The sequence below is a fragment of the Cydia strobilella genome, chromosome 23, assembly GCF_947568885.1.
Source record: "Cydia strobilella chromosome 23, ilCydStro3.1, whole genome shotgun sequence".
Classification (NCBI taxonomy): Eukaryota; Metazoa; Arthropoda; class Insecta; order Lepidoptera; family Tortricidae; genus Cydia; species Cydia strobilella.
In genome coordinates this window covers 10,731,041-10,748,335 of record NC_086063.1, presented here as the reverse complement: position 1 = coordinate 10,748,335, position 17,295 = coordinate 10,731,041, and the positions used below count along the sequence as shown (strand labels likewise).

The window sequence follows — 17,295 nt, the reverse complement described above, 5'->3', positions numbered from 1 at the left end:
TTTTAACATGACTCGCTGGTCAAATAATATTTAGTCTGATCAAAGTCTTAATGACATGAAATAAAAAAACTGGTATTTATTTACCACCGAAAATCATTTGTTCAAATGTAATAATTATGTATAATATAATATTCTTCAACACTTTACACCTACTAGTGTGTCAGATATAGTTATTTTAAGGATTTTTTTCTGAACAAAGATATTTAATATTTACTTAATAAAGTGAATTAAACATTTTCCTATATTTTTATGTTCGTCTTTCAAAAAGTTAATAATCAAAGTTACTATTCATGACTAATGGTAGATTTTAAGTAGGTAGTTATTTAATCAGTTAAGTAAATTAGTGAAACAAGGTAATTAGTAAGATGTCATTTATTACACATTTCTGACACATCACAACAAAAAGGTAACTTAAAGACTAGGCCTTCCAGATATACTTTAGAGATGTCTGCAGTTTTCTCTAAAATATATCCTTTGTTATGTATAAAAATCTAAATAATTATATACATTTCATAATTGTGATTTATATACTAAAAACTATCTTACCTAACACGTGTATAGTTTTTGCATGCAAAAAATATTTCTTTAACACATAAATTATATGATTCAATATATATGTACCTATATGTTTCTTTGGCATGCGATAACATTTACGAAAATAATCTACAGAAGGTGGTATACATATGTTACGTCTAAAGTCCATATGAGCAGGTATAAAAAACTTATTCTAGTCCAAAATATACAATAATATGGACGGAGAATGAATGTAGCAAAAATATATATCTTAATAAAAAGGTGCGTAATCTATTGCATAATCGCGACCAAATAACATGGTTACGTTGGCACTTTGATATTTCAAAACATGCTTCATCGAAGCTAATAAATTATCATTCAGAAGAACACATTGCGTAACTGCCTTAGAACCAATCGGGTTCCCAAACACACATCGCTAACAACATGACAAAACACCATCGCCTTATACAAAACAGTCGGAAAGTTCCATCGAAACCCGCGAAGATACTGCATTTGAGTTCTAAGTTCTATTTGAGGTCAAACATTTTCTCATAAACGGCCTTCTAGACGAGTACAACATATACCTGTCCACGGCACGCTCGCTTTCGAAGCAACTTAGAGCGAGTCTTGCGAAATCAGCGTTGGACGAGGTACATACTCGAATGGTTTTATAATTCGTCACGACTTGGTGGGGCGCGAGGTCGCATAGCTTAAGGCTTTAAACTACTAAAGTTAAATTCAACCTTAGGTTGAAAGTAATACGGCTCAATTTCAAGAATGTGTTAATGGGCTTAAGTCACTCAATTGCCTAAATATACATGATTGAGTTAGGAGGATCCTGATTACAACCACTCAAGGCGATGGCATTTTGACCTCAACAGTCGATTTCATTATGGCAATTAAAGACCTTAACCATAATCTTAACTAAGACACGAAGGAATGCGGAGATCTTAACAATTAAATAATAATTACTTTATGATAAACAAGTTGCCTGATTTTCCTTAACCAAGGAGACATGGGAACTTGATGCTAAATGCAGCATATAAAATTAATTATGCATATCGGCATATTCCATTGTCATACTTAAGTTATTTTGAACCTTATATTGTAACACTTTAAGTTGAGAATTCTATGTTTATTATTGTAAACAACATGCAGATATGCATAGTTAAAACTGCAATAAATCGCGTCGGATTCGTGTCGGATATACTAAAGTCGGCGGTATAATACTGGCTAAATAACAGCTAATACTAGCACTCGGTCTCACCTTCCTTCTTCTCTGGGATATAATGTTCCACCTCCCGGAACAGATGGAACAGTCTCCAAGCGATCGCCACTCCGACGATCTCGAGAATCATCATAAGTAGTGACGCAGCGGCAACGGAAGAGCTGATAATCTTGGTGTACACTGCAGCCACTTTAGCACAACCCACTCTTTCATTAGCTTCCTTATCCGTGAAGTCGCACAAAGCTTTGTAAAGGCTATCATGACAGCATGACAAAGGCAGATCATTTCTAAAAGCTCTATAATCTCTTGCGTCGTTGGCACCGCAGCATTTCAGCTTCCTTTCAATCCATTCGTACTGCCTTGCGTGTTCTTGATTGTTCTGAATGTTGTAGAATCCATCGTACACTGTATCCTTAATGAAACGGTCAGTATCTTCACCATCCACATACACAAATATAAGCACTGCTGATAGCACTTGGAACAGGATCAGGAAACTCAAAAATCCTCCGTAAATCCCGAGTATTCCTCTGCTTTCCCGCTGCGCACCGCACCAACCACAAAAGGCGATGATGATGATCATGACTCCAAAGATGATAAACAGCCATGGCGCCACTTGAGGCCAGTAAACTCTCCAGTCAAGTAAGTAATGGTTCATATTCCGAAGCCGGACGAATTCCATTAGCTGCACGAAAAACCATATTCCCGTGATAGCTGTAGCTAGCCCGAACACGGCGAAGATGATGTTGACAACGTAAAGCACGTTCTTCATAAAGTCTTCTTTAGCCATGGCGATAGGCGACCGCGTCGCTAGATCGTTGTCGACGAAATGAGGCGGCCGCGCGCGCGCAACACCTTTTATAAACGCACGAAGGCCATAGAGCGATCAAGTCGTGACATACATAAGATGGAGGTAATTACGTAAGCTTTTGGACAAGAATTTTGGATTAGAAAGCTATCGTCCTATTATCCTAAATTAATTATCTAAGTATGATTACAATTATGATCTTTAAGCGATTGACGATTGTCAATCGATGACGCATACCTATTTAGTTCAACCTAAAGTGACTCATGCATTTAATGCTATTATACGGTATAATTGTGGCCATTAAGGGTTATAATGGCGTGTACAAAAATGCACTTGAGTTACTTTGGTTTTGAACAGTCATTAGTTTATGAGAACCCAACCGACACATGTGTACATTATATTTACTTGAGATTCTAAGATATAACAATACAGCAGTTAGGATCATAATGGAATGTACTAGAACCGCACTTGGGTTACTTTGATTTTAAACAGTTTTTACAAAATGAGAACCAAAGTGACTCATGCGTACTTGATTGTCAGTAATATTTTAGACTATAAAATTACATCGGTTAGGATTATAATGGAATGTAGAATAGATTGCACTTGAGCCACTTTGATTCTGAACAGCTTTTATTAAACGAGAACCAAAACGACTCATATGTACGTGATTTCAACATCATTTTAGACTTTCAAATTACAGCGGTAAGATTATTATGGAATGTTTTACAGATTGCACTTGAGTTACTTTGACTGTGAATAGTTTCCACTTAGTGAGAACCAAAATGACTTATACGAACATTAATGTTAATGTCATTCTAAAGTCTAAGATTAATAGCAGTTAATATTACAATGGAACGTACAATCAATTGCACTTGAGTTACTTTGGATCTGAATAATTTTAAATTAAAGAGACACAAAATGACTCATACGTGCGTGAATGTGAATGCCATTCTAAGCTATAAGCTTAAGGCTATTAGAAATATAATGGAATGTATAACTAAATGCACTAACGCTACTTTAGCTCTAAACGGTTTTAGGTTATGAGATACAAAGGGGCACAAGTCCATATCAAATGCTTCGCCATTTTAAGAGATAAAACAGAAAATAAGTTTTAAATTGCACATATAACAAATGTATTTATAATTTTTTTGTTCAGAACAGTTTTTAGTTTATAAGAATAAAAATGACCCAAATAACTGTACAATCTTTGTACAGTTGATTGTACAGGCGTTTACGATGTTTTTGACCATAATGTTCAAGCGATAACAATACATTTACGTTTACAATAAAATGGGTTGGTTCTTTTGGCTTTTGTGCTAATGATAAATGCCATTAAACTAAATGATTCAAATAAATAGTGTCAAATGAAGCTACACTAGCAAGTCTTACAACATATTTTACATCATTGTTTACAGAAAATGTTACTTACTCTCGCTTTCGTGAGGATAGAAACAAGCACAAACACAGTCTTAACACTAAATTAGTTAGTCTTTACAGAAGCACTTTTTTGGTTTCTAATTCTCTACCATCTATCACTTGAGGTGTTCTCCTCCTGTTCTTGATTTTCTTGGACGTTGAAAAAGCGACGGCGAGCGTTAACAAGCCAATTAATGCAGTGAAAATTGAGAATCCCGATAAAACTTTGATGCCGATTCTTGCATACTGAGCTGCGACTTCTGAACATCCGTGTCTCTCATTGGCTAGCTTGTTGGTTGTGCTACAGTCAATCGGATAGGCATCTAGAAAACTGTACCTGACGACATCACAGCATGATTGAGGGAATTCATTTCTCCAGCTGACGTAATCTCTTGGACTATCTGCGCCGCAGCAATATAGACGTTTCTCGACGTTTCCAAAGTACTGTTCAAGATCAGGATGGTCTTTCATTTGCGAATATGCGTCCCAGATTGTGTCTCTAATGAAGTTATCTGTCCTAGGACCATCAGCGCAAACTAGGGCAACTATAGCCATGCCCATTAGTAAAGCTGTAGCTACAGATACGAATATCCCGTAAGTAGTTATCATCGACTTACTATTTTTCTTAGCTCCTATACATCCGCAGCAGGCACTGAAGATCACAAACAGTGACGTAACAAAGAACATCCACGGGACGGCTTGAGGCCAGTACACATTATAGTCCAGAAGGTAATGATTGCTGTTCCGAAGCGTTACAAACATGTTGATGTAACAGAAGAAAGCAATAGAACCACTGAAGAGGATCAGTCCGAATATCGTGAAGACGACATTTAGCACGTGTAGGGCGACTTTGGAAGCCATTTTTATCACTTCGCGGCACTTGTTTTCAACTTAAACTTGTCACTGCGCGCGCGCGTCGGCTACGAAGGCTTACAATTGAATGGCGCGGGGCTTGCCACTAACTGATCTTATAGCTAGTATAGTATGTGATTCTTGGTCTTGATCAAGGTTGTAAGGATTCTTCGTTTGGTGGATGACTCATGGTGACTCGTTTGTTTTGGCCGAAAATTCGATTTGTGGAAAACTGTTAGATGGTGTACGGAATAAAAGGGGTCATTGTGTGGAAGCCTTATAAAATTTGAACGGTGTTCGTAGTAGGTACTTAATCAATGTTTAGTAAGTAATTGTAAGTTTTAGTTGTTAAAATTTTTTTATACCACGTCGGTGGCAATCAAGCATACGGCCCGCCTGATGGTAAGATGTAACGTTTTATTTAAATAATAATTGTTCTTTTGTTAAAGTAATAATTTATAGGTATTACTGAGAGTTTGTCTTGGCCCCCTTTTAAACAATAACATAAGATTAGGTATAGATTTAACGGGAGAGATGGAAAAATAGAAGATAGTCACTATAAAATAATATCAAAATACCTAATTATAATACACCAAAAATAAATTTGTATTTGTATTTGATTATAATCTAACAATATTCCCTTGTTTTTTTCCACCATATATTATGATTAATATAAAGAAAGTATCTAAGCAATTTCTATAAGGAATCTGATCGAATTTTTAGTACATTTTTTGCATTTTTTTCGAGATCGATATTTCTGCTCTATACAGCACAATCCAGGTAGAACCCACGATTTTTGACCACCACAGTTGTATGAAAGGTTAAAAAACCTAAGGCTAATAATAAGGTCCGAAGGGTCACTATGGTTGTTCATGTGTGTTGATGTATATGTATGTTTATGACCACCACCAATATTATATAACAGGTCCGTTATTGTATAGTAGGTACTAACAGATAACGTACAAGCCTTGAAGTTTCAAATATAAGTTCCTGAGATATTGTAGCGCCCGAATGATACGGGATTTTTTGAAATTCAACCCCATAAGAGGGTGCAAACGGCGCTGAAAGTTTCTTACGACCTCTACACGAATGAATTCGCACATAAAAGAAAGAAAGAAAGAAAGAAAGAAAGAAAAGACATTTATTGTAAAGACCTTCTACAAACAGCGCCACTTCAGTTACAAAAAAGAACTTACTCACTAAACACTTAAAGCTAGGTACAATGGTAGTTATAGAAAAAGGAGTAAGGTAAGTGTTAATGAATAACAACAAATTTTGGCGCCGCTATAGTGGCTACAAAAGGACGCCACTCAGCATATGCTCTGGTATAAATAAATACCACAGCGCTGGTTTTCTGTGGCACCCCGGGCCGGAGGGTTGCTTGTCTTTATCTTTCTAAAATCTTCAAATATCTTAAAATTTGTTTCATGTTTACTTTACCACATAAGCATAGTGAATCAGTACAGAAAACCCTACAGATTCGTAATGGTATATAATTATCTGCAACAATGGCCACGTGTATGGAGTCACGTGTTGTAAATAAGGCAGGTGATGTTATCATATTTAGTTGTCATTGTCATACTTCCTCGCTGAAATGCGGAAATAAATGCGAATCTATGTATGTACATAAAAGAAGTTATGAGAATTTAGTGAACTGCAAAAACTTACAGGCCAATTGGGTACACTGATAGACATAAAAGGCTTTATTTTTCCCGTCTGTCCGTCTGTCTGTCTGTCACCAGGCTGTATCTCATGAACCGTGATAGCTAGACAGTTGAAATTTTCACAGATGATGTATTTCTGTTGACGCTATAACAACAAATACTAAAAAGTACGGAACCCTCAGTGCGCGAGTCCGACTCGCACTTGGCCGGTTTTTTATTTTTACATAAAAAGCTGATCGTATCAGTTTTTGGAAAGTGCATCGTAAAGTTAATTATAATATTTTAAACGAAAGTGATACCAATTAAGTGTCATTTATTATGGATATCGAATTTTACAATATTGTATATCATTAGATACTATTACTTATTCTGTGTCATTAGTAAATGAAGTACAAATTAGGCAATTTAATAAAACGCCTAGAGAAAGAAATTAAATTGTTTAATACGACCTCTAGGCAGTTCCTTAATTGTAAGTTCATAATGAGTAAAAATTATAATTAAGTTTTCTTACGAATTTATAAATGCAACACGTGCTGCACTTGTTACCTACACGTTTATTTGTTATGTATTTTATTTTCTCACTTCGTAGTTTACGGAAGTTTTTTTTTCTTTTTTACGTGAAAAATCAATACTTTTGTATAGTAACGGCACCAATCATGAAACATTTAAGAGAACATTTGGAGCATTTTTTATTTATCACCGTCACCTGCAAAATTTCTACTGCTTTATGCGTTAAAAGTTGGATGTCCTATTCGTCCTTTATGTTTTTCATGTATTTAACTATAGATACTGATACTCAATTGGTTTCAATATTATTAAAAAATTAAAACTATGTGTGGTGCTCCATGTAAATTTAAAACTAACAAAAACGTATATGAAAAAAAAATTAAGCATCTCTATGGTTCTTGTTTATGGCACAACGTCGCCAGTGTTTTTAAACTGATGATAAATACTTATTTTACAGGATCTGTCTATACGATCCCATTACTGGTGCCAGTCCCATTATAGGGGTAGTTACTAAATATACTACTTTACACAATTCGCTAAGATTTCCGGTTTTTTATGCTAATACATACCTATTACACTTAGAATAGGGCGTGTCACTTAGTTTCCGAGAAACAGGTAAATAAAAAGTCCCTGGTTAAAAGACCTTGAACTTGGTCGTATGTTATGTGATTTGTATTATAATGAGTATTTTAGAGTTCACCTAAGTTAATTCTGCACCGACTTTGACAGAAGAAAGTGTGAACGTGACATTATAAGTGGCATATTTACAACACGGATCTAGAATATAAACTATTGCCTATAAAATATTAAAAGTGCGACCAAAATTAGAAGTAATGACTTGGATATAGCTTTTAGTACTTTACAGTCCGCTAAATTTATGTTTTAGTACATTCAGGAGGCCGTTAGAGGCCGCTATTAAGCTTAAAAGTGGTCACGTTTTTTAATTAGTAGTCTGCCTGTTTCACGTTCATGGAATTTGTCATTTATGATGACATTTCAATATGTCATGCAGAGCTTGGTCCGACTTTATCATAAAACCACAAAATCAGGTAAATTAAAATTACTGCACTCCTAACCACAATGCCTGGTTATTTGTATTGTTTTTAGGATTAATTAATTGAATAATATCAGGGGATATAGCGATAATTAACCGCAGTGATTTAACTACATGGCGGACTTATTTTTAAATAAACGACAAATACAGCATATGGATATGGACAGAATATGGATTTTTATTAATCTGAAATAAAATATTATTCATTCATTCATTCAAATATAATTTCAACCAATTTTTCATTGCTAATTGCAATAAGCTAATTAAGAAAGTAAATACTTGAAAAGTAATATTCCCTACGGTCGAAACGTTTAATTTCAAGCCGCTTTACTTATAGTCATTTATTTAAAATTTGACTCAAGGTTCATATAAAAAATTATAGACTAACATTATTAATTACATATACAATTTTTTAAATTATTAAACTAAACACAATTCAGGCGACAAAACGGCATGTCTCCGTTGAGTATGTTTGATTCGACACCCTTCGTGGCCCTTCCCTTCGGCCAGAAGTCGGAGCACGGCATATGAGCCACCAATGACAATGATCCACTTTCAGAGCGTGACTTGTGACGTGACGTGAGCTTTGACAATTATGATTTATTACATATATGACCATTTTGCGTATGACCTTTGAGTAAACGCATAATTAAAGGTCGCGTGGTCATCACATGTACCCGTTCTTGAGCCGAGCAAATGATCTTGAATGCAATAAAAATGCAGTCGCACCAAATAAGCACAGGAATGAGGAAACTTCAAGTACTATCTATTAGGATATGGTTATTCAGAGTAAAATAAAGGTATACGGGATTAAAAGGTGGGATAAACTAAACGAATTAAACTCAATAAAATATCTATAGAATAAAAGCTTTTAGGTTAAAACCAATAGGTATATTACAAATTTAAAAAAAAGAAGAATTTACATGTAATTTAGGCTAACGAAATCACTACGTGTACGAAATATTAAATATTATCGCTTTCAATACGTAAAGTAATAATTACAAAAATACACTTTTTCGTAAAAGTATTTTTTTGGTGGTGATTGTTAGTGAAGAAAATAAATAATCTCAAGAGGTTACAGATTTGACATAACTAGATATGTACAGTTATAGAGAATTTAATTTCCGCCCCTTTTTGTACCTTGTCACCGTGAGGTCTCTAGCGACTTTCATATTGATTGTAACCGTTCCGTGACAAGGTACGAAATGGGTCGGAAATATTCTTCGACTGTACAAGGAAGATGCAGTGCGACTAATGTTAGATCAATATCAAAGATTTTTTATACGAATTCGGTCTCTGTGTATTATTCTATTTTAGATTACAAGAAGTATTATGTTTCACCGGATGGTCTCACCGGAAGATCAGCGCTGGAACTCGTTCCTTTCGTGGCACTTTTTCTTTTTTATGTTTCTCTGTTTTGTATAATTTTCTATTTGTGTGTGCTAACGAATAAATTATTTCTATTCTATGCTATTCTATTCTATTCTATAGATATAAACACAACATTAGAACTTACTGTCATTGATGCATAACAGAGATGACATTGACCAGATGCGAGCACAGGGCGTGACAGTACCTACGTAACTTGCATAAATAGCAACTTGACTATTCGTGGGCACTCAACTGTAAACAGTTTAGTAGAGTAACTCGCTTCATATTAAAATGGAATCGTAATCATAAGGCCCGCGATATAGATAAAAAAAATGCTGACTCTATCACGCAGAGAAACCCCGAGCATAGCTCTCTCCATTGCCCTTTGCGTGACCTTGAGCCTTCTTATGAGGCCCATTGTTAGCGCCCACGTCTCAGATCCGTATGTCATCACTGGCAACACACATTGGTCAAAGACTTTTGACTTAAGACACTGCGGCAATTTGGACGAAAAGATACTGTGGAGCTTCCCGAACGCTGCCCAACCCAACCGAGTCGGATTCGACGAGTGACCTCTTTCTCGAAATTGGACCTACCTAACTGGACTGTTTGTCCTAGGTATACATAATCGTCAACAACTTCGAGCGCAGAGCCTCCGATTAATACGGGAGTTGGCACAACATGGACGTTAGACATGATCTTCGTCTTGTCCATGTTCATTTTCAGACCAACTCGTTCAGATACTCTACTGAGATCAAAATTGAGATTATAATGCAGGATATATAATAAATAGTATTCATATTTATAATAGACGTAGCTCGGAAAGCGGCCAAGTTGAAATGGGACTGGGCTGGTCATGTCTGCCGAATGCCGGACGACTTGTGGGCCAAGTTAACCACGGAGTGGCAGCCCCACGAGTCTAACCGGGGATCCGGCAGACCTCGTCGGCGATGGCGGAATAACTTGGACTCCTTCTTGACAGGCTGGCCAGACATAGCATTAAACAGAGACGAGTGGAAAAAGACGGGGGAGGCCTTTGCCCAGCAGTGGGACACAGTGGGCTCTGAATAATAATAATAATTCATATTTATATATTTATTGTTGTATATATTTATTTTATCTTCATATTACATTTATATTTGTGCCTATTATTTAATTTAATGCATTTAGTTTTAGTGTTCTTTACATACCCCCACTATGCTTCTCTGTTTGGCCTAAAGGTTGACTGGTAGAGAATGCCGTGTAGCATTAAGTCCGCCCTTTGTCACTGTATATTTTTTACTGTGCAATAAAGTTTAAAATAAAATAAAAAAAATAATCATAGAAGAAGATACGTATTTATTTACTAAAGCAACAACGATAAATGGGTAAATTACAAATTGCGTATTTCCCAGTTAAGATGCGATTTTGACGTGACCTCTTCGGAATCTTCTTAAGCAGGTTTTACCTTAACTATTGTACCTTCTGTTTCATTCATTTCATTGTTTCATTAGATAGTGTAAAGTGACGTACGCGTTTTTTGAACAGCGCGCCAAGTGGGAATTTTTGGAAACTCAAATTCCATACAAAATGACACTTAAAAAAAAAGATTTTATTTCAGGCAAGCACCCATATAAAACACAGAATTACCTATAAGATGAGATGAAAGCAAACGCGAACGTCACTTTACACTATCTAATGAAAACACTAGGGGCACTGGTACTAGTTATCGTTGTTAAAAAATGTTATACAAAGAAAAAGTTAGTTTTAAAGTTAAAAATTAAATTTCGAAATAAATACTGCTGCGTACACAAACACAAACACAATAAAATTAACTACGCAATGAATACCCCCACCACAACCACGGTAGTAACACAAGCATGCTAAATAAACTTACTTGTTGTAGGTTAATTATACTAGTTATCGCCAAACAAGGCCAACCCAAAAACATACATCTAAATAACACTCATTAGGACTGCTTGCACCATTCCACTAACACAGGGTTAACCGGTTAAACTTGGAGTTACCCTGGTTACCAGTACAATTTGACACTGGGCTAACGGTTTAACCGCTTAACCCCGGATTAGTGGGATGAAAGAAAGAAAGAAAGCAGAAACGGAGTGAAGAAAGTCCAGGTCAAGAGCACCCTAACCCGGCGAGCGTGTATGAGGAATGTTATGAAAGTGAAGGAAGCGAAATAGGTAATTCAGGATCGTAGCAAGTAGAAATCCGTGGTCTCTGCCTACCCCTCCGGGAAATAGGCGTGATTATATGTATGTATGTATGTATGTAGTGGGATGGTGTAACTGGGCCTTAGGAGACAAAAGACGTATAGGTATCGGCAGGAGAGTTGAGCATACTAATTGCGAGAACAGTATTGAATGAATTAATTAATGTTTTTTTTTTTGTGACTTAAGCGACGGCGATATTAAGCTAAAATTTTTTAGAAAACCTCGAAGAAACTTAGTCCATCTTGCAGTTGGCAGTTCAACTTGCTCTCGATACGAATAAATAAGAGTATTAACCGTTAAATGCATGATTTTTTTCTTTTTGCCTGAAATTAATATATGCGTTACACAATCATTGTTTACTGATTCTGGAAAAAAAAATAATTTTCACAGTTAAATCAGTGTTACAATTTACATAGGGTAAATCATAATATTTATGTAAATATACAATTATTGGTAAAAGATATATGAAATATCTTACTATCATTAGAAATTTACACTACTTGTAATATACATATAATAAAGATTTTAAATAAAAAATAATTAGCGTACATTGAATTTATGATACACCGACGTTTCGAACCCTTTACAGCGTTCGTGGTAAACGGGTGACTGAGAAAAACTATAAAAATACTACTAATTCAATATACGCGATATAAAGAGATTTCATAGTTTTATTTCGTAAGTAACTATCGCGGTAACCGAAGATTTTAAATAGAAAATAATTGCAAACCCCGAATAAAACCGCCTAAATTACATCAACTACTAAAGAACATCAACTTTTCCAATTTTTCCAAATTTTCCGCCAATAAATGTAAGTATATTGTAAAAGTAAAATATTGATATTTGAATAGAACATTGGAAAGTGTATTAATTTACGATAAATATAATTACACAGGACCAAATCGATTTTATCTAATTATGCATAAAATTATATTATGTTTTTTGTTGTGTAGGCATCCATCAGCATCCTATGCATTTACTACTAATTTCAAAAAATGTGCATGATTTTAACTCTAGTGTCCATATTTATAGGTAACAATTTAGCGAAAGAACGACTATCCTTTTCTAACAAGTTTATTGAAAAGAGAGGTCGTTGCAATTCTAAGTCATTCAAAAGAACATTGAACCAAAACTCAAGTGTTAGACGAATTTGAATCTTAAGTAATGCGAGGAGAGTTGAAATTGGAAGATAAAGATGTAAAAGGAAATGAGTATTATGAGTGATTACGGTACTTTTGTTTAAGATGCAAGGCCAATGACCTTTGTTATTCATAATTATGATGTCACTAAGGCGTAAACTTGGTAGTTTGTTTGAAGTAGTATGGTGGAAATTATCGTAGATGAGTCGCCAAAACATCCTCTTGATCGCAAATTGTTCGTCTTTTATATACTGGAAAGATTTTCTTTGGTCTTCGCCATGTTGAGATGTTGAGGATTTTTAGTGGTACTAATGGTATTTTACTGGCAAATGAGACTCTTTGACAACAGACGTTGAAGTCGTCGAATGTTACAGATGTAAACGAAAGGAAAAGATTTTCGCAATGAGGGCTTCTACCGTTTTTGTGCTCACCAGTTGGCGCCACTCTACAGTGGCTCCAACTGGTGTTTTTCTGGACCTACATCTACATGTAGGTCCAGAAAAACATATCTCAAATTTTCTCTGATGCTTATTTTTATAAAATCAATACGTTCTAATAAACACAAAGGGATTAACGTCTAAATGTGCCATTTTTCAACCTGTTTAATTTTGCATATATTTTAGTTGGCACTTTCTTTAAACCACTAACATTTATAACAGGCATTTTTAACAGGCATAGCTGACGTGGGGAAGAAGACCGCTAGGCTGAAGTGGGGCTGGGCGGGTCACGTCTGCCGCATGCATCCGGATAGGTGGGCTAGTATAGCCACCAAGTGGATGCTGCAAAAGAAGCGCGGACGTGGCAGGCCCAGACGGAGATGGCGGGACGACTTAGACACCTTCATCGGTAACTGGCCCGAAAAAGCACAACAGCGGGAGTTGTGGAGATCAAGGGGAGAGGCCTTTGCCCAGCAGTGGGGCACTTAAACGGGCTATTAAAAAAAACATTTATTGAGCTATATCTATTGTTTACCATGATTAATCAAAGATGGACAAAGATTTACCACAATTATGAATAAGGAGTGAAAATTCCCGATAAAAAAGCGGGAAACCCCCAAAACTTATACGCATTTGACATTTTGAAAGACCTTCATCTACACTAGCGCCCGAAATTAATTAGCGGCGAAATTAAACGCGGTAGCCCTCATTATAATAGAATGCAAATCAGATTCGTAGTTCTTTATCAGAAAATTCCCTTTTTAGGGTTCCGTACCTCAAAAGGAGAAAACGGAACTCGTGCGTCTGTCCGTCTGTTTTAACTCATTCGTCTTTGAGGTACCTCCATATGGCTAAAGGCGGGATTCCACCAGTGTGTGACACTGCGGCAGCACAAGCATTTTTGTACTGAATATGCTTGAGCCGCACAGTGCCGCACACTGGTGGAATCCGGCCTTAAAATAGGGCAGAAGACCATAAAATACCGTAGATCTTTGTAGTATTCGTGAAAACACCTTGTTGAAAATATACTTATGTTAATTGTGGCATGCATTTGTAATCACTACAGAATATCCCATTGTATAGCTAGTAAGCTACTCGTTTCCACTATTTTCCCACGGAGAGCGTATTGACAGTAAAACAATAGACAAGAAATATGCTACTGGTTATTACACAAAGAAAACATTATGTAATCTTTTCTGAGCCTTATGTCTTTGAAACAAGGTTCATTTTGAGTTAAATTATATATTCCATAATACATACGTAGGTATGTTACGTAAGTTACGTTGTATTTTGTATTTAACTTCAAAGCAATTGGAAAAAGAATTTGAAATTGGAATTGGTTGCACAAAAATACGGCAAACAATTAAATGAGTTTCCCTTTGGCTTTTATGATTGTTTCCTTGTACCATGCTTAGGTCGTAGGTACATTCTGTACGTACACACACCTATATCCAGTACAAAGGATAACTAGTTACTGGCAGATTAATTGGAAGTCGTTGTCTCTCGATAATTATGATTACCTACAACCACATTGTCCACATTTTTCCATAATCGGGATTCTAAAACGAACTCGATTTTGTTGTAAGCCTAGGAGTGCTTTTTTTTAAGCCCTGAAGTGCTTTTTTGTATGCCTTGAAGTGCTTTTTGTAAGCCTTAAAGTGCCTTTTTGTAAGCCTTGAAGTGCTTTTTGGAACGCCAGCTGAACTTTATTGATTTTCATACATGACATAATTCTTTAGTTTGTGTTTTATCATAGAGTAACTTATACTAGAGCGGTACTGTCATAGTAAATTTTGTAACCACAGTAAATTCACTGCCATCTAATAATAATAATATAATAATAAAGCCTCTTTATTCCCATATAACTTATAGCTACATGATACATAATTTAAATTTAATCTTTTTTTTTTTTTACTTAAATTATAGGGACCCCTATTGTAGGGTATAGGCCTCCTCCAGATTCTTCCACCTCCACTGCCATCTATCGACACACTTTAAAACTAAAAATGAAGATTTATAAAAATACGATATAATGTATTTAAATATGGATAAATGTTTTTTTTTATTTGCATTCATTATTTTTATGATTTTGACCCATGTTCTTTCACTGATATGCGTAAAAATTGTTAAATAACAAACGAAACCGTCAACGCCATCTATACGACAGTAGGTCAAAGCTAGTAGCGCCCTCTGATCGAGAGTCAAATTTTCTTAATTTTCGAGGCACGTTTTTCCTTAGACTGTATCCATCTATTACAGAGTTATATCTATCTTTGCTATTACTAAGACTCCGCTGTCCGTCTGTCCATCTGTCTGTCACCAGGCTGTATCTCATGAACTGTGATAGCTAGACAGTTGAAATTTTCACAGATGATGTATAACAACAAATACTAAAAAGTACGGAACCCTCGGTGCGCGAGTCCGACTCGCACTTGGCCGGTTTTTAGTAAATATCGATGTTATTGTATTTGAGTTTATTAGCTTCTATCTAGTAGTTGAGATGAACTGTGATATAACCCTATTACTCTATTAAATCTCATGGTCAAGATCGCTCTTGACGAAGCCTAGACAGGCCATTTGGCCAAATTGAGTGTTCTATCAATGGCTTGATCAAGGCTTAACAATTGGCCTGTAATTGCTAAATTACTATCAATTAAATGAAGGTTAGAGCAAAACACTTCTTACTAGCGTGACGACAAAAGTCACTAGTACAGTCACCTAATGTAATGTTACTGTTCGAAGGCCGCAAAAATATCTGACACGCTCTTATGGCACTACAAATAAGATCGTGTCAGATATTTCTGCGGGCTTCGTTGTATAACATATTATTGTAGGTGACTGTACGTAGTGTATAGATAAAAGTACGTACACCTACCTCTTAGCCCACTATAGCAGCATTCTAAAAAAACCGGTCAAGAGCATGTCGGGTCATGCTCAGTGTAAAGTTCCGAAGTTACCGTCCGTCACAATAAGCTGTCTTAGGGCCAGTTGAACCAACCACAATTAACAGACTGATTAACGTCGTCAGCAGAGAACTATGAAACTTTCCATACAATAAAATTTAGCGAACGGTAAAACGCTGACAGACGGTTTGATGCAACCGACCCTTAGACGGGAGCTATGACTAAGCATCATGAAGTCAGCAAATCTATTAGCTTAGCACGCATGCATACAAATACATATATGTATGAAGCGCTTTGTACTTTTTTAACGTTAACTAAGTAGGGAAGACTTTTTGCGATAATTCATGTTCTAAGCCATGGATGTAGATGTAAGTAAAGGGAGGTAGATATGGCACCGTCCAGGCGCTCGACCGTGAGCCATCAAATAAAGGTTCCCGAACCTATATTAAGTCGTACGGCTGACGCCAATATGTGTCAAGATTGTCACAATCACCTACTAAATATTGCCTGCATTTTAGTTTTGTCAACTATGAATAGGGTTGCCACCCATACTATAATATATATCGTACTATATTCCAGTCACTTGTACTATATATTATACAAAAACAATACAGTACGAAAAATACTATATTTTCATCACTCAAGAATGGGGTATACAAATGTCACCGATATCGCATCGTACGCGACTTGGATTTTTAATTCGCCTCAAATCGGCGTCCTATTTTTTTTAAATTTCCCAGTAAATACTATATTTTTTCAATATTGTGACAAAAATACTATATAGGTATGTGTAAAGAAAAAAGGTGGCAACCCTAACTATGAACGTCACGCGTCTATTATTAATAAAAGGTAATTGTTCTAAGCGTTACTTTTAATTTGTTTTTTTTTTATATTGTTCATACTACAATTTTTATTTTTTAAGTATACTTTAATCACTATACTTAATTTTCAATTGATTATTTTTAAACAAATAATGAATTGAACTCTTTTTTTCTTGACAAAACCGTTTTTATATTTAAGAACTCTATTTAACTACAAATACATAATCTAACCTATTAGCATTTTATATTTTTACTCTCTAAGTATTATTTTTTTCAGTTTATGGTTCTTTCTTTTTTTTTTTTTTTTCTATTAGAAAATTAAAAAAATTAAGAGGAAATTACAAGGGGACAAAAGACAAAACTATAGCGCGGCGC

General features: G+C 35.6%; 2 protein-coding genes across 2 annotated transcripts; both read right to left on the bottom strand.

Moving 5' to 3' along the window:
* Nucleotides 1–357: 357 nt before the first annotated feature.
* Nucleotides 358–2,792, bottom strand: LOC134751664 (CD63 antigen-like). The gene has a single exon (XM_063687107.1). The coding sequence runs from the start codon at nt 2,526–2,528 to the stop codon at nt 1,764–1,766; it is 765 nt and encodes a 254-aa protein (XP_063543177.1). The 5' UTR covers nt 2,529–2,792; the 3' UTR covers nt 358–1,763.
* Nucleotides 2,793–3,120: 328 nt separating this feature from the next.
* On the bottom strand, nt 3,121–4,914 carry LOC134751663 (tetraspanin-12-like). The gene has a single exon (XM_063687105.1). The coding sequence runs from the start codon at nt 4,821–4,823 to the stop codon at nt 4,038–4,040; it is 786 nt and encodes a 261-aa protein (XP_063543175.1). The 5' UTR covers nt 4,824–4,914; the 3' UTR covers nt 3,121–4,037.
* Nucleotides 4,915–17,295: the final 12,381 nt, after the last annotated feature.